Source organism: Adiantum capillus-veneris, chromosome 12, assembly GCF_014529385.1.
Source record: "Adiantum capillus-veneris isolate H3 chromosome 12, ASM1452938v2, whole genome shotgun sequence".
Lineage (NCBI taxonomy): Eukaryota > Viridiplantae > Streptophyta > Polypodiopsida > Polypodiales > Pteridaceae > Adiantum > Adiantum capillus-veneris.
In genome coordinates, this window is record NC_140942.1 from 154,550,512 (window position 1) to 154,568,181 (window position 17,670).

Genomic DNA, 17,670 nt, shown 5'->3' on the forward strand with positions numbered 1-17,670 from the left:
CTTCAAGTTTGAAGAATTATCATTCACCACTGCATTTGGTATCTGTTTAGAAACAAAGACTGTATTATGCAAGGGCGGTGACGAGGCTACTTTTCCTGCTTGGATCACGGTCAAAGAAGGGTTTATGTGCTTGTTGGTTGTCACATAAGAATTGGAATCTTCTGAATCTTCGGCTGTTTCAGCAGGTATTAAGGCTTCCAGTTGGGAAGGGGGAGGTCGAGGGAGTTGTCGCCTCTTAGACCTCTGAAGGATCCTCTTGCACAAGGAAAGGATCAATAAATCTTCAACTTTACCACCATCAGACAAGAAAGACTTAAATGTAGGACATGGCTCGCGAGGGGAAACTTGTCCAACGTCGCGGCGTTCACGACCGAGTACTTGACTAGGGTCGGATATATGTGTCACTAAATAAGCCGATCTTGATATTGCTGATGATCTGTTGGAAGCTTCATATTGCTGCTTTTGTTGCTGATGATTCCAATAAGAAGTTGGTTGCTTAGAATTGTAGCATTTCCAAGAATCTTCATGTTGAGACTTTTCCTCCTCGCACGAAGGTACTTTGTGTCTAGTTGTCTCTGAGAAACCATACTTTGAGTGAGAAAATTTGAGTTCCGAAGGCTTTTGTTTGAGTGGTTCTTCCTGGTCGACCACTGAAGCGTCGGAAGAAGATTCCTGTATTGCCTGTATTGTCTGAGAAGCTGTTGGGTGACTCCGAGAAGAATTTTGCATCTGCATCTTATCCAAGCGACTGTGAAGTGATGCAAGGCTTGATGAAATTGCTGCCATCCCCTTTTTGAGAACTGTTATCAGATCCTCGGATACAGGTGTATGTGACATAGAGGCAAAATCTGGCTCCATCGCCTATTATGGGAAAGAGGAGTGTGGGGAACCACCCGGAAACATCGGGAACAAGTCCGAGAGAACAATTGTTTCTTGTTGGGCTTTGCTTTTCTGTAAAACGGGCACCAAGGTAAAGGCAAAGACATTCTGGCGACCATGGGCGGTCAATCATTAGTGACCAATAACTGGATTGGGGCTGTCGATTGTGCCGAACCCACGCTGAAGAGGGCCGCTAGGGGTTGGTTCGCTGTTGGGTTGAATCGTGGAGAGTTCTTGAAGAGAGACACCATCCAAAACATCACCCAGGAGAAAGTTGAAACTCCATGCGGAAATCTAAACTTGTCTGATCAAACTCTTGCTATGTTAAATTCTGACAGAAGTGGTGTTCTTAATCATGCTATTATCCAGGTCCATGGGCTGGCTGGTGTTTTTCTCTTGTACGCTGGTTGCGTGGTTTTTTTTTATACGCTGGCTGGTTATTTTACGCACGCTGGCTGGGCTTTGTGGACTTACGCTGATGGTTTAATTTAAGATTGCCTCAAAGTGGCCAAAGTTAATAGGGCTGGGACCAAACCTTTTTAATAAGTGTGTCCACCTTGGTATGAAATGTGCAAGAGGCACAAGGGTGAAAAGGCAATCACCAGCGAAAGGGTATATCCAGTGTGAGAATTTCGAAAGGGTATATATCCAGTGAATCAGAAACTTTGGATGCGATCACTTGCAAAGGGTGCGCCCCTTCACCAAGGGGTGCCAGCGGAGAAGGAGAAGAGTGCGGAGCACGCGGGAGAAATGTCTATTGTGCAGAGACAAGTGCCCAACATCGAGGTCATACCTCCTTTTGCGTCCTCCAAGTAAGAGTAGGCCGCCATCCCTTCTCTGTCTCTGTGTCCGATGCGGGTAAGGGTTTAAATGTGTCGTCTCCACATCACCTTTACGTGTCGCCTTTCGGCTTCCTCCATGAAACTCCGGAAAGGAGAGAGGGTGAAGAGGGTAGCGGCGAGGGTGAGAGGCTCCAAAACCCGCAAGTCCCGGGAAAAAATCAGCTCTGATACCATTGTAAGGATTCTGGTCGCTAATCCTTAATTAAGTACTTAAACTCATGATTAAGACTTAAGAAACTGAAATTGAACTTAGAACAAGACTTAGAAGACTCTGTGTTTGATTGATTGAATGTGTGATACAAGGGCTCCTTATATAGAAGACGAAGAGACATAAATGAAAAGACACGTCTCATGGTGAAGAGACGCGACTTTAGACGTAAAGACACATCCTTTCGGCAAAGAGCTGCAACCATTGGGGAAGAGTCGCACCCGTAGAGCGAAGGGGTGTGACCAATCGTCGAAGGAGTGGCTTTTGGCGAAGAGACACGTCCTTTGGGCGAAGGGGTGTGACCATCCAAGCGCAGGGGTCCTCCTTGGCATGGCACTTCGCGTATCTGCAACTAGGAAGAGATGTAATACTGCAACATAGTCACAATCGTGACACCATCTCTTGCAGTATGCGCATCAATCTACCTTTGGGCACTGTATCGAAGGCTTTGCGGAAGTCCACAAAGCAACAATAGAGCCGTCTCCTACGTGATCTCCCCTCCTAAAAAATGGTTCTGAGTGTCAGAATATGATCAAGAGTAAAGAAACCTCTCCTGAAACCCGCTTGTCCTGCTGCCAGTACACCCTCTCTCTCTACCCATCTACTCAACTGCTGCTCAAGGATGGATGCGTACAGCCATGCCAATGTGTGTCCAATCATGATAGTGTCACGAGGACGTGGCAATTGCTAACCTTAGTTGTTGGTTTCTTCCAATGATTTTTGTTTTATTTTTGAGACCCTCTTTTTAAAGTTGCAAATGGTCGGACATTGTATGGCCAATGTGAACGGTAGATTCACCCGCAGACGGGAAGTGGTCGGCACTGGAATTCGTATGGTAAGAGGATGTCTAGGCTCAGAGCAAGATCATATAGGTCCCCCCCGTCGCACTTAGCAAGTTGGTGGATACTAGGAAGTGAACTCAATAAAGGCATAAAGTCAAGGTGGGATCACCAACAGAAAGTATCCGACAGTTGGGCCACATTGCACTTTTGGATGCGGTCCCAATGAGGATAGATGGTCAGAAGACCAGCGGGAGCCCCACGGAAGCATCTCCTAAAAATTAGGGAACTGCTATTTTGGGCCGTGAAATGTGTTCGCGTCATTACCTTCGGTATGACCAAGGGAACATTTTAGTACTCTGCTGCAAAGTCAACTGATGCACAAGTTAAGAGATTTTTAAGCAGGAAGCCCAATGCGGGGAAATTGTATGTATGAGTGCCAAGTGGCACTTTGTGGTCAATTTACCAAGTCTGGGAGAACAGAACTCGTAATTGACTTTCTGGAGCAGTTTTGGAGGCTGTTAACTTGGATTTTCAGCCATTTCTCTCCATTTTTGAGCTTCCCATGACTTTGCCTAGGTCCAAGGAGCTCATTTTCAGCATTGGAAGGCATCAGATGCGTGTTTACAGGGCTGTTTTGCTGCGTTTTCAGCGATACGCAGGTTTTGGCAGCCATGGAAATCTTCTCCCTTTTGCATCTATTTGTTCACAGATGCATTACAGGTCAAGGGCAAAAGAGGGGGCGCTCGATTTATGCTGGGAGGATGCTTCATTGAGAGCCTGTCACAGGTTAAGAGCTATGGAGTGCTTTCTTTCCCTCTCATGTACAGTGTGGTGCTAGGAGTGATGCCCTGCACACTACACACTGCTCTCTTTCTCCCCTACGTGCAGTTATGTGATGCCCCACAAGAGGGCTACTGATTTGACTGATGTACAGTTGTGTGGGTTCATGCTTTTGTGCTGAGGCAAGAGCCTCCTTGAGCAGGAACAGGGGTAGCTAACTGCTGCTCCAAAGCAGGCACTGGTGAGGGTCATAACCTCACCGTACAGGTGCAAAATCAGCGCTGTGTATGCGCTGTAAATTCACTGTTTTTCAGCCATACGAACGCCAGGATCATTGGGAATCGTGCCCCACTGGCAAAGGACAGTTAGGGGACTGTTTGGGGCTGAAAACAGGGCAAAAACCAGTAAATACAGCGTGCTGAATTTACTGTTTTTGGACAGGAATCAGAGGGTATACGACAGTGCAAGCGAGTTCCAGCAGGGGAATTGGTTTCGCGCAAGTTTTGGGGCTGTTATGCTGCCGAAATTTGGCCAAATCAAATGGTATCTAGGTGGATACACGTGAAGGATTCCCAGGATCTTACCTTGTAATTTACCCTCCTAAAGAATAAAGAAATACCGAAAGGGGCGCCAATTTTGGGGCCTACAGGTTGTCGGCGTCTGCTCGGAGCATTCTAGCTTCCGAGCTGTGTCTGTATTCAAGTGTTAACTCCCGTCGCAGGTTTTCTTTGCCAAGTGCTGTGTGTGTGTGTATAAAGTAAAGAATTTCGGGTGAAAGCCAACGCCTACCGCCCTACGGGCCGGTTTCAGATAGTGCGGTAGTTCTCAGGCTCCATAGGGTCCTCTTCCTTAAAGATAGGTACCATCATGGACAAACTCCAAATATCAGGTAGGCTTTGGCACATTGCGCGGTTGAACATCACTGCTAGAAGCTCTGCAAGCAAAACTTTGGCATGTATAAAATGCTCTACTACTAGGCCATCATGATCATATGCTCTCCTAGTCTCCATCCTGTCAATGGCTTTCTTTACCATCTCGACGGTAAAGAAAGCACGTGTGTGGGCATGGCTCTGGCGAATCTGGAAGAGGTGGCTGCCCCGAGACGGTGTAGAGAGATGATGCATACTGACCCCATACCTCCGTAGAAGTGATGACCGATGGGAGGGAGTGCTCATGGAAGAGTCGCCATGCCTCGCCTGAATCCTGTTCAAAAACAATTGATATAAATCCTGCCTTAGACGAGCTAGAAACGCCCTCTTCTTTCGTCGTACCAAATGCCAAGAAGGAATCCGTGACTACCTGTGAGTAATGACACCTAGAAGTACCTCCCTCTGGCTCTCTGCACTCCTAATCATACCAGCTATTTTGGGGTGTGCTCCCACAACGTCGACGCTGCCCAGGCTCAATATGGGGGTATGCCTCTACTGTTGCATCCTGTAGTGTCTCTGTCAATATATAAGTCAGCTCCCCTAAAGGTCTCCCCGGATCCTCAGTGCATAAGCGTCTGTAGATACCATCTATGTAGACAGAATCAATCTCTGAAGTAAAAGTTATGGGGTATGAATAGGTGTCTGTGCCAGTAGAGCTGTGTTGAACTAGAATGAGACGGTAAACGTGAGGAGAGCATGATCTACTACTACCCCAATAGGCATGGGTCCAACTGTAAAGTCCTGAATAGAGGGTATGAAACTGGGCTGAGGCAAAACATAATCCACTACGCTGGCCCCATGTCTATGAGGAAAGCAAGTGAACCCACTCGACGCTAGAAATCTGTGGAGGCCTTTCAAGATGGCCAGTCCATGTGTGTCCCCAAATCTGTCAAAGATACCCCATATCCAGTGTGCTTTTCATCTTGTGATGGAACACCTGGCCAAACCCATATCACTAACATCCAATTCTCTCAACATTTCCTCTGAGGTATCGTAGAAAGTTGTCTGAGATTGACCCGCCGTCCTGGCATTGAAGTCTCCCAAAAGAATGACATCTCCATCCCTAGAAAACTCCCATATGTCTTCATCCAATACTATGTAGGGTGACTCCCCCTTGGTTGATGCATAATGAGATGTGCTGGGGGTAAAATAGCATATTGTAATGTAATGTGGCCTCCCTCTCTCTACTCTCACTTTGACCCACATATATTTAGCATGCTCATCCCTCCCAAATACGAGTGAGGGGTTGCAGCTCCTCCCTAAATAGGACTGCCACACCTCCTAACCCCCGTCCTCTATGCGTTGATCTCACTTCTTGCCTAAAAGTAGTCTCCCAATGGTATCCCATCACTCTAGGTAATGTGTCGCCTGTCACAAGGCGGGCACCACGTGCCAATAGAAAAGAACAGACTGAACAGACTTTTTAGCACTTCAATAACAACTGAAACTGAAAGAGAGAGCACACGCGACACGGAGTGGCGGAATTCCACCCCAAAGAGTATTGGCCCCAAACCTTGGTGCCCCTTTTGGTATTTCTTTATATTGCATCAACACAATACAAGCCGGTACTCCAAACTCTGCACCTTCTCCAAGAAGCATGCCAGAATGAGCCCTAACCTCTTATTTAAAGGCCCTTGACCTGAAAAGCAGTTACAGTGAAAAGCCTTCAAACTCAAAAGCTTCTGGTCTAAAAGCAGAGCCAAAAAGCTGCCAACGTAAATCACGGAAATCCGTACAACTGCCACATCATCAGCCAACGTAATTTTCCACAAAAAAAAACCTGCCACGTCATCAGTTCCACGCAATTTCCTTTACTCTGTGTGTGTGGGTCCTGCTTTATTTTAATCCTTTATGTCACTTGGGGCCCCATCGAACGGGGTCCCCATAAGTTGGTAGGACTTCTTCTTCTTCTGCTACTTGTTCTTCTTAGGGTTTAGGCCCCTCAACCGGCATCTGTAAGTTGGCTCCATTCTTTAGGCTTTGACACGTCAGCAGTTTGTTACATCTCCCCTCTTGAAAGAGAGTAATCGTCCGCGATTACAGCATATCTGCAAAACAACTCAAGTTAGCTCAAAAAAAATTCCGAGGAACATTACAAGGGACAATCAGTTTGCTCTTTTTGTTAAGGAGTTAGCTTCTCCTTTCGACTCTTTTTATCAAGGAGTTAGCTTCTCCTTTCGGCTCTTTTGATCAAGGAGTTAGCTTCTCCTTTCATCCAGATCGGAACTATTGATATTCCAGCGTATTAAAATTAGCCATCACCCCCAGACCGTTCTGATCTTCCACGGGTGTCTTGATGCACTAAACTTACATACCCAGGCTATCTCATCCAATTAGGAATATTCAGTAATTGACACATCACAATGCAACGCAAATGCTTACATATGCATGTTACAAGACACAACAAACAGCACCGTTGAGCACTCCCCCGAGACAAACGGTCTGCAGAATGAAGCTACTCAACGACTACCTCGTCACTCCCCACGCAAATACCGTAAAAGGTCCGGGCCATGAGCTCAGAGGACTGTACAACCAAACGCTCCCCAGACCGCAGTTTGCGTCGCTCGGAGGTTCAAGCATACAACAGAACGCTCCCCAAGCATCGGCATGCGTCGTTCCGATGTTCAAACAATACCAAAACAGTATTTCTCACTTCTCCACCCGGGAGTAAAAATCACCAATCAATGACACCAGTATTAAAACCAGAGTCAAAACATTTCAAATCGGTACCATAACAAGTTCAAAACAGGTACCATCCATTTCAAACAAATTTCAGGCAAGATTACCAAACAAGTTCTCAGACAGATTTCAAACTTAAAATGCAATCTCAACATCAGTCGAGTCGACTAAGTTTCCATCCTAGAACCTGCATAAAAAATTAGGGTTAGGTTCATTCCATAAGGTCGTAGCCAAGCACAGCATGGTCCATCAGCTCTTGGACAAACAATGTTTCTTTGGCAGTGATGGTAGTCCCAAGATAGCAATCGCACCAAACCTCCAAGGTCATCTGCTCGTGTAGAGACTTCAAGTTATCTGCTAGGGTTTCCATAGCAAGCATTTCAGGATACCCCACTCTGCCAGAAGTTGCACTCCGAAGGAAGATGTCAGAAACCATATAACTTCGGGCAAAATTTTTCTTGAAAGCTTGCCAAGTACTTGGAGTATGCTGCTTGGTAGCTATCAACATCTGCATGGTACTATCTCTGAGAAAAACAGCATCTCGAAACAAATCTTGGATCCTTCTCTTGCAAGTGATCTTAATGGCTTATGCCCTGTAAGACATGAGCGGTGAAGACGGGAGCGCGCCCAATGCGCGATGTAGTAAGGGTGGGAGTGGCTAGTAAGTCCGGGGTCGGGGCACGAAGCCAAAATTTCCAATGAACTTTGGAAGTGCGATCTTACTCTGTCTGCTCTTTGGTAGGACCGGTATGCTTTCAGAAAAGCATACGGCTGATGCTTTGATACCACTGTCACAAGGCGGGCACCACGTGCCAATAGAAAAGAACAAACTGAACAAACTTTTAGCACTTCAATAACAACTGAAACTGAAAGAGAGAGCACACGCGACACGGAGTGGCGGAATTCCACCCCAGAGAGTATTGGCCCCAAACCTTGGCGCCCTTTTCGATATTTCTTTATATTGCATCAACACAGTACAAGCCGGTACTCCAGACTTTGCACCTTCTCCAGGAAGCATGCCAGAGAATAAGCCCTAACCTCTTATTTAAAGGCCCTTGGCTTGAAAGCAGTTACAGTGAAAAGCCTTCAAACTCAAAAGCTTCTGGTCTAAAAGCAAAGCCAAAAAGATGCCAACGTAAATCACGGAAATCCGTACAGCTGCCACGTCATCAACCAACGTAATTTTTGGAAAAACCTGCCACATCATCAGTTCCACGCAATTTCCTTTACCGTGTGTGTGGGTCATGCTTTACTTTAATCCTTTATGTCACTTGGGGCCCCATCGGACAGGGTCCCCATAAGTTGGTAGAACTTCTTCTTCTGCTGCTACTTGTTCTTCTTAGGGTTTAGGCCCCTCAACCGGCATCTGTAAGTTGGCTCCATTCTTTAGGCTTTGACACGTAGCAGTTTGTTACATCGCCAGGAGTCTGATGCGTCTCCGAGTAAAAAATAATGTCTCTTCCCTTAAAGCTATCCTCAAATGCGCCTACATCTAGCTTCATTGATCCATTACAATTCCATGCTGCCATTTTAAGGTTGGTGCCATAGGTCTTGCACCGTCATGCGGTGCGTTTTTCCAGCACCACTACTCTCCCTTCCCTGTAGAAATATTTTCGCTTTCTCCCTCACCGCCTTGATCTCTGGCATCAGTTCTTGCATGTGTGCTACTTGTGTTAGAGTGAGGTCATACCCAAAAATATCCCAATTTGCTTGAGTGTTGGTCTCTTCTTCATGAATTCCTTCTTGGCTTCCAGTGTAGGGACACGTATAATGAGTTCTCTTTCCTTGGGCCTTACTTTCTCATCACTTCCCTTCTTGCCAACTCTCCAAGCACCTGTGTGTGTGGGTTCAAAAATACCCATGCACTTTAAGAGCTCTAGTCTTTCTCTTTTGCTCCTCCTCAATTGTCATATTGATGATAGTCGATGTCGGTGTGGCTTCAGGGATCTTATCTTTTTCCTTTTTCCGCTCGCGATAGAGGACTCTTCAACGAGAGAGAGACTTCTGAACCAATCAACCTGGGCAATAAATTACATATATTAGAGAGAGAGAGAGAGAGAGAGAGAGAGAAATGAAATGAAATGAAATGTTATATTAACGTCTTCAAAAGGCCAAAATGACCTATGAGACCAATCGGTTATAAAATGGTGAATCTAATACTATGTCTGGGTACAAAAAAACTAGATACTTCTACTAGAATCCATCCTCATCTGCACTTTAGATATCGAGAGTATGGCTCGAATCCTCTGTTGTAGTCTCCGTCGATGTTGTGTAGCCCCTCTCCTCAATCGTGGCCATCGGGATCTCCGTAGCTCCAGTGCTCGATCGATGAGAGTGCCAGTAGTGGTCGAATGAGTGTGGGCCGAGCTCTGCAATGATGACTGCTCCTCTGGCTGTCCCATATCTAGTGAAAAGAAATCTGTAATCTGTCTCTGGGACTGTCTCTCTCTATCTCTCCCCAGTAAAGCGTCTATATCTATGTAACTCAAGTAGATATAGCCCAAGACATCTCTGATCCTCATAACTCATGACCCTAGAGAAACGATCGAAACCCTCTTTGAATAAGCAATGGAAACGGCTCCGTATCTCATAATACACTGTGCAATGACATATGTAATGTAGCTCTGTCTCTGGCTCTAGCTGCAATAAGCGGCATATCCTGCTGTTTGCTGGTATCCCTCTAAATCTACCAGTCTCAATCTCCGGTTGATGTGAGGATGTGCGTATATGACCAATGGCACACCGCAAACATGCGACATATGTGTGGACATGTAGCTGGGTCGAATCACAAACCCATCTCCTGTGTGGTGGAGAAGATGCTCTCTATAAAAAGCCATCTTTGTGCCCAACTCCTGTGGCGGCTCTATCCATGTCCTCCTAGTATCCAGCTGGATCAGGTCCTGACGAATGAGTCTAGTAATCTCCACCCGTGTAAGAGACATCGAGGGTGCCTAAAGAGAGTACTGGAAAGGGGGCAACCTGTCCATGGTGAAACCATGCGTCTTAAACCATGATGTCATCTGTGCACACCAGCATGAAGTGTCCCCCTGAAGAGCCAACTGTCTGGAAGACTCAAGGGCCAGTCTAGCATATCTGTCTCTAGTAGTATCCCACAAGCTGTGCACATAGGAGACTGATCTGGTAAGTGCCTCAATCTCCATAGGAGGGGCACCTAGCTCTGCTCGAATGATAGCGTGGGGTACGGAGGCCTTGGCTTTTATCAGTTGAGAGATCATAGATACCAAGGGCCTCTCCATACGTCTCCAACCATCCTGGCCTACAGAAGATCCTCATGTCTGCACCCCATACAACATAGCTGAGGCTACTAAGGTATCAAAGAGCCATAACTTTGTCCGAAGTTCCAGGAACTGAACCTACGAACACATCCTCTCCAAGCCTCCCAAGGCCGCAAAAGCTCTAGTCAATCTAGTCTCTGCTGCTCTCCGCAAAGAAAACCTCGGCCCAATGAAGACAACCCCAAGGTAAGTGTATGCATCTATATACTTTACAATCTCTTGACCATATGTGAAAGTCAGTGCTGATCACCATAACCTTGGTTTTACCAAGGTTTACAGACAATCCACTATCCTCTGCAAATTTGTGTAATGCATCCAACTGTCGCTGCATACTCTCTGGTGAGTCAGAGATCAACACAATGTCATCAACATAAAACAACAATGGGATCCACGTCCCTGCCAACTGGGCACCTCTATCACCCTCTGTCAATGTAATCAAACACCTCATCAACATACATACCAAATAGAGTAGGAGACAATGGGCCACCCTGTTTCACCCCAATGGTGGAGTGAACTAAATCAGATATCCCCTCCGGAGTGCGTACATGTCCCATCACTGATCTGTATAGAGCCATAATCCCCCAAATCAACACTATGGGCACCCCCATCTCCTGCAGTCTATGCATCAATCGAGCTCTCGGTACCATGTCAAATGCTTTGCGAAAATCCACAAAGCTACAATAAATCCGTCTTCCATGCGACCTGCCCTCCTCAATGATGGCTCTGAGTGTCAGAATATGATCAAGAGTAAAGAAACCCCTCCTGAAACCGACCCGGCCCTTTGCTCGTACACCCTCACCCTCTGCCCAATTACTCAACTGTTGCTCAAGAATGCATGCATACAACCGTGCCAATGTGTGCCCAACCATAATAGTGCGGTAATTCCCAAGCTCTGTAGGATCACCTGCTTTGAAGATAGGCACAATAGTAGACAACCTCCAAGTCTCAGGCAACCCCTCACACATGGCACGATTGAATAACACTGCAAGAACCTCTACCAACATATCTCTAGCATGTGTAAAGTGCTCTGCTACTAGACCATCATGATCATATGCCCTGTTGGTCCTCATCCTGGCAATGGCTCTCTTTACCATCTCAGTGGTAAAGAAGGTGCTCGTAGGTGGGCATGGCTCTGTAGGATCTGGACGGGGGTCCTTTCCAAGAACCATATATAACGATGAGGCATACTGGCCCCACACATCAGAAGAAGTAAACACTAGGGGAGGGGAGTACTCAAGAAAGAATCGCCATGCCTCTCTTGAGTCTCTACTCAAGAACAACTGATACAAGTCTCGCTCCATCTAGGCCAAGTAAGCTCGTTTCTTCCGTCACACAAGGCGTCGGGAAGCAATCCGAGATTGTCTGTAATGACTCCTAAAAGAAGATCCCTCTGAAGTTGGGCTCTCATCTCTCTGCACTCCTCATCATACCAAATTATTCTGGGGCATGCTCCCAGAATATCACCTTCGACCCGGTTGAGTGTGTGGGTATGCCTCTGATGCTGCACCATGCAATGTCTCAATTAGTAAAGTGGTGCACTCCTCCACTGAGAGGCCAGGACTAGCTGTTCATAGACGGCTAGAGATCTCCTCTATATAAACTAAGTCAGTCTTTGGTGTAAATGTATAACGGGTATGTGACCTACCTCCTGATGTCTGGGCTGTACTATACTGAAATGAAACAGAAAATGTCAAAAGTGCATGATCCACTGCTACGCCCACTAGTCTGGCTCCCACTATGAAATCCTGAATACAAGCAATAAAGGTCGGCTGTGCCATAACATAGTCCACTGTACTGGCCCCGTGTCTGTGCGGAAAGCATGTGAAACTGGCTGCTCCAGGAAATCGTTGTAAGCCATTAAGTATGGCTAACCCATGTGCAGTCGTCATCTCTGTGAGGTATCTCCCATACTCCGTCTGCTCTCTGTCATGTGAGCATCTGTCGAGCCCAAACTCACCCACATCCAGCTCTCTAAGCATCTCATCTGAAGTGTCGTAGAAGACTGTCTGAGAGTTGTCCGTTCAGGCATTGAAGTCCCCTAGGAGGATGATATCACCATCGCTAGAAAACTCCCATATATCATCATCTAGTATAGAGAAAGGCGAATGTCCTCTGGATGCAGCATATACTGACGTCCTAGGGGGGAAGTAAATTTTGCTAAGTTTGTATATAAGCAAACTAGAGTTAGCACTTTCTGGCAGAAGAGGCAGCAGAACTCAATTCAACAGGCACCTTCTCAGTAGAACCCCAACAGGCCTAGCATTTTTGCATCTGCAAGAAGGTCTAGCGTATTGCACCCAGATCAACAAGCGTTTTTGCATCTGCAGCAGCCTAGCGACAGCAGAAGACAGATCAGCCCTAGCGTTAGCGGTTTGCACCAGTAGATCAACAACGTTTTTGCATATCAAGACAAATCAGCCCTAGCGTTTTTTGCATCAGCCTGACCCCTCAACGTTTTTGCAGATCTTCGCGACGGAATCAGCCCTAGACTCAGCGTTTTCGGTTTTCAGCAGTTAGAACCCGTAGAACAAGTCCCGAACCTCGCAGATCTCACCTTCCCGCAACAGATCCTTGCCACATGGTCAGATCCCGCGAAGTTTACAGTTTCAGCCCGGAAAATGCAGATTTCAGCATCTGTGTTTTCAGCGCGTCGTCGTCGCCATCGACATCGTCCCCGACATAGAGTCAGAATTCAACAGATAGAAGATTTGCAGATTTCAGCCCTTCGTCTCGTCGTCGTCCACATCGTCGGCAAGTCCAAGCATTGTAGAGATTTGTACAATCATAAGTAGACCGCTCTCGCCATAGAGAGTGGGGCCTTCGGAGGGGGGTTTCTAGTTCTCTTCTCTATCTCTCAGTCTTATACACTTTCACGCGCAGTGTCCATTCACTTTGTTTGTGTCCATTGCACTCTCTCACTAAAGGAACAGAAGGCTCTCCCTTCCGTAATCCTTGAGCACAGTTCGGAGCACTCATCTTGAGCAAAGTTCAAACATTCATTCCGTTGCACCTTACAAAAGAAGCATGACTCTAGACAAAGTTGAAGCATTGAAGGAGCTACAGATGATTTTGTGTCGCTTTCGGCGCGGCCCATAGAAGCAAGCGTTGCAGACCTTTATGAAGTTCAAGTATCGCACGACCCACACCTCAGAGTGGGCCGGCGAAGAGTCCTTTCGAGGATTCCAGATGTTGTTCTCCCTCGACGCCATACAATTCGGTACCAGTACCTCACTTTGAAAAGGAGGGGATATCACGTGACACATCCAACCCTGTGTGTCCGTGGACAAGCTATAGCATGACCAGGGTTCAATCAGTCAAGTCAGTCTAGGATAGGAAGTGATCTTGCACTTTTGTGAGTCTGTTCGCAGACCGTGCATGTTCAGACACTTAGATTAGATGCATATCCTTTGGTTGCACACAGCATGAACATCAGAACACATCAGATTCCATCAGGAGCATTTTATAGTGCATATACCTATTTTCCCAATTTTTGACATTTTTTACTTATTATTAGTGACTTTTGTTAAAAACTAGGTAGGGCAATTTTACTAAGATAATATATAAGCAAACCAAAGCTAGCACTTTCTGGCAGAAGAGGCAACAGGAGCATCGCTCAACAGACACCTTCTCAACAGGACCCCCAACAGCATGGCCTAGCGTTTTTGCAACTCAGCATCAAGCTAGCGTTTTTGCAAGACAGATCAGCCTTGGCGATTTTGCATTACAATGGGCCACCCTGTTTCACCCCAATGGTGGAGTGATAGGTTCTTGAGTTCTTGAGGTTCTTGAGGGTCTTGAGGTTCTTGACGTTCTTCTTTCGCTTGCAATCTGTGTTAGAGAAGGATCTTCTCTTTACCCGAGCTCTTCTCTTTTCCGTGGACGCACCCTTGGCGGCCTTGCACTCACACAAAGGTTGCTTTTTCCCACCTCACGTCGATTGGCCGGCCGCTAAGTGCACGGTCCGCTCTCAATGAGTGAAAAGAGGCAAAAGGGGAGGCTGGACAAGCCCTTCTTTCTTGGGTTTCTTGTCACTCTTCAAAAACACGATTAGGAATCGACACGCCCAAGAGGACTTGGGTTATGTGCGACCTCAACAAGCAAAAAAAAAATCTTGTGGTTCTTTCCTCGAGTGATACAGAACATTGCTAAAGCTCTGATACCAATGTAAGGTGCAGCGGAAGTGAATGTTGAACTTTGCTCAAGATGAGTGCTCCGAACTGTGCTCAAGGTTCCTTTTACTTACGGAAGGGAGAGCCTTCCGTTCCTTTGGTGAGAGAGCGCAATGGACACAAACAAAGTGGTGAACACTGTGAATGAAGGTACCGAGACTGAGAGATAGAGAGAGAAGAATACGACACCAGAATGTTGTCAAACCCTCCTCCAAAGGCCCCACTCTCTATGGCAAGAGCGGTCTACTATTGATTGCACAAATCTCTACAATGCTTGGACTTGCCGACGATGTCGACGACGATGAGGACGACGGCGAGACGGACTGAAATCTGAAAACGGTAATGGCAAAAATGTGTAGCTGGTGCCAAAAACATAAAAGCCCAAAAATTGCTTAAAAATGTGTGTGCACCAAGCCAAGCTCAAAAATGACCAACCAAACACGTGCTAAAGTGTCCACCTGTGCAACCTACGTGGTGTGCAATGGGTAGCCAGCCCGGGACAATCACTAGCCGTACAAAATAGCGAAACAACGGTGGTGTAACTCTAGCAGAAAGGAGACTAACACCAGATGGGGTCCCAAAACTTGCCCCCCGCTCTAGTGATAGAGAGGTATTTGTTTTAGATTGCACAAATGTTGATACAATGGTCCTAGATGCTGAGATGTTGATGGGATCTTGATACAGATGCTTGGATCTGAGAGGCTAGTGAAACTGATGAGATCTACAACCGTCAATGAGGCTATGACTGATCTGCTATGGCCGACGTCGAGAGTGAGCTGAAAACTGAAAACGCAGGCTGATCTAAAGGCTGAATCTGAAAACGCTAGTATGGCTACTTGATCTGCGACAATACGGTGAGGTATGGCTGACACTGCTAACGCTAGGGCTGACTAGTACTGCGGGCTGAATCGAGGAATGTAGACTGATGCTAGGCAAAAACGCCATGGGTGCTGGATGTGTTGGTGAAGAACGCTAGAATGCTAAGGTACTATAGGTACTTGGTGCTTGTACCGAGGATATTGACTTATGCTTGAGAAGGGACCCCTAGGGTCACTTATATATGGAATTGAAGCTGGGTCAGTCAATGCCAATAAAAAACCCACGATTTTTAATGGCCGGCTAAATGTCACTTATCAGTAAGTTAATGAACTCACTTATGAGAGGTGCTTCACATGCAGGTAAAGTTTAAACACCTAGGCTGGGTACTAATGCAACTGTATGGGAACACTCTCGAGTGCCTATACCTCGTAGACATTGGCTGTGCTCATGTGCAATCAAAGGGTATGTAACTACACTAAAGTGCCTGGATATGCACAGCCAGCGAGCAGGCTCCTAAGGGTGCCAGAACACTTCCTAGGCTAGCGAGCAGGCTCATAAGGGTGCCAGAACACTTCCTAGGCTGTCCTAAACCCTAGAAGTAGGAGTTAAACTTGTCCACATGCACATAGGGTTAGATGTACACATGACGAGTCCACTTGCTAAAGGTGGCTCCTGAGGACCAGAGCTTGGGAGGGAACTTCAAGAACAAAGTGAAGGAGGCTCTGATGACAACAACCTTAAAGTGCAACGGTGCAACCCGGCTGCCCCACATGAAGAGCCACTAGATAAAAATACGGCGCCCTCTATAAATGGGCCTACAAGCGACAACCGCAAACGAAAACTGGTGATCCCCCATAACATCTAGACCCTAGTAGAGCCTCACAATGCCTGACACAGCAACAAAGAAGCCCTCTCTAACTAGGTTTAGATGGAAAACCCACGAGGTGACCTCCAGAACTCTAATAAAACAACGCTTCTCCGACCATTTAAAAAACTTTTACAAAATGTCTAGCCATTAAAATATATTCATGTATGTTCAACCACAAGCTCACCTCCTTGGAAAATTTGGTGGTATTTAAACCTTGAATTAAACCTTTGGAAGCATTAAAGGGACAAGCACTATCTCATCAAGCACGACATAAAAATCTGGCATGACGATTGCTGGTATTTAAACCTTGAATTAAACCTTTGGAAGCATTAAAGGGACAAGCACGATCTCATCAAGCACGACATAAGATTTATCAACACCTTCATCCACCTTCGCAATACCAGATCACGCATGCAAAATCAACACAATGTGGATGCTCCTCATGGCAGATAAAGTCTTAGTTTCTTGTACGGTGGCATATTGCAAGAGGTTGAGATTCAGTGTGGACACAATGCATAAAAAATGAGCGTTCTCAAGTACATCCATTTCAAGGTGAAGCTACAAGCAGTTTTCCCCCATGCTAAGATGAGGATTTTCATACTCCAGCTGGAACAATCAGCAAATGTCACAACAGTAGTCTCAGCAGGCTTAGCCTTTTCGTGTTATGTAAAAAGCATAATAAGCACCCATGCAAGCGACCACTAGGATTGAGAAACACTTGATAGAAAGAACTAAAACAAGGCTTACCAAGATTCCTTGCAGCGAGAGAACTCTTGTTCCGAGACATGTTCATCGTCCTCTTCAAGAGCTTCAATCTCCTTCCATTTGTTCAGGAGAAAAGCCGCTCGCTCTGACCGGGAAGCGCTCATTGTCAAGAAGGGACACGCGCACTCTCTCTCTCTCTCTCTCTCTCTCTCTCTCTCGCTAGTATACAAGCGCTTGTGCACCCGCGGGGCCTTCCTTCTGCTCCGTTAAGAAGGTATACTTGCGCTTCTCTCCCGTCTGCATTGACGTCGGAGGTAGAATATAATGAATGCGACGCCGGCCCATAGATCTTGTCAGTAATTTAACCAAACAGAAGTGAAACGTGCTTTAACCTTCATTGTGGAGGGTTACTGTACCAATTTTTGTCTGGTCGATTTTAAAGAAATCGTCAAAATGTGGAATCTGTAGACGATGCCTTCCACGTGGCCAGCAAGGGAAGCAGGACGAGGAGCCAGCTGCCCCGAGCGGAAGCAGGGCAATATGGTCTCTCGCCCTTTCTCTCTCTGTGTCTCGAACCTTGTGTCTCGAACCTTGTGAGACCCTCTCTCTCTCTCGCTCTCTCTCTCTCAACGTGAAGACGGTGGCGGCTATTCGCCGACTTCACCTCTCTCGCACATTCTCTCAGCATGAATTGTAAGCTAGAGGAATTTTTTA

The 17,670-nt window shown here is 46.4% G+C and overlaps 1 protein-coding gene across 8 annotated transcripts in view; it reads right to left on the reverse strand.

Moving 5' to 3' along the window:
* The window catches only part of LOC147446715 (P-loop containing nucleoside triphosphate hydrolases superfamily protein), a 223,318-nt gene extending 205,951 nt beyond the window's left edge, over positions 1-17,367 (reverse strand). For all 8 annotated transcript variants that reach the window (XM_086525883.1, XM_086525880.1, XM_086525886.1 and 5 more), the window contains exon 1: positions 16,999-17,367. In XM_086525883.1, the coding sequence (XP_086382009.1) occupies positions 16,999-17,120 (122 nt within the window). In that variant the 5' untranslated portion in view covers positions 17,121-17,367. The remainder of the gene's footprint in view (positions 1-16,998) is intronic.
* Between the last annotated feature and the right edge of the window lie 303 nt (positions 17,368-17,670).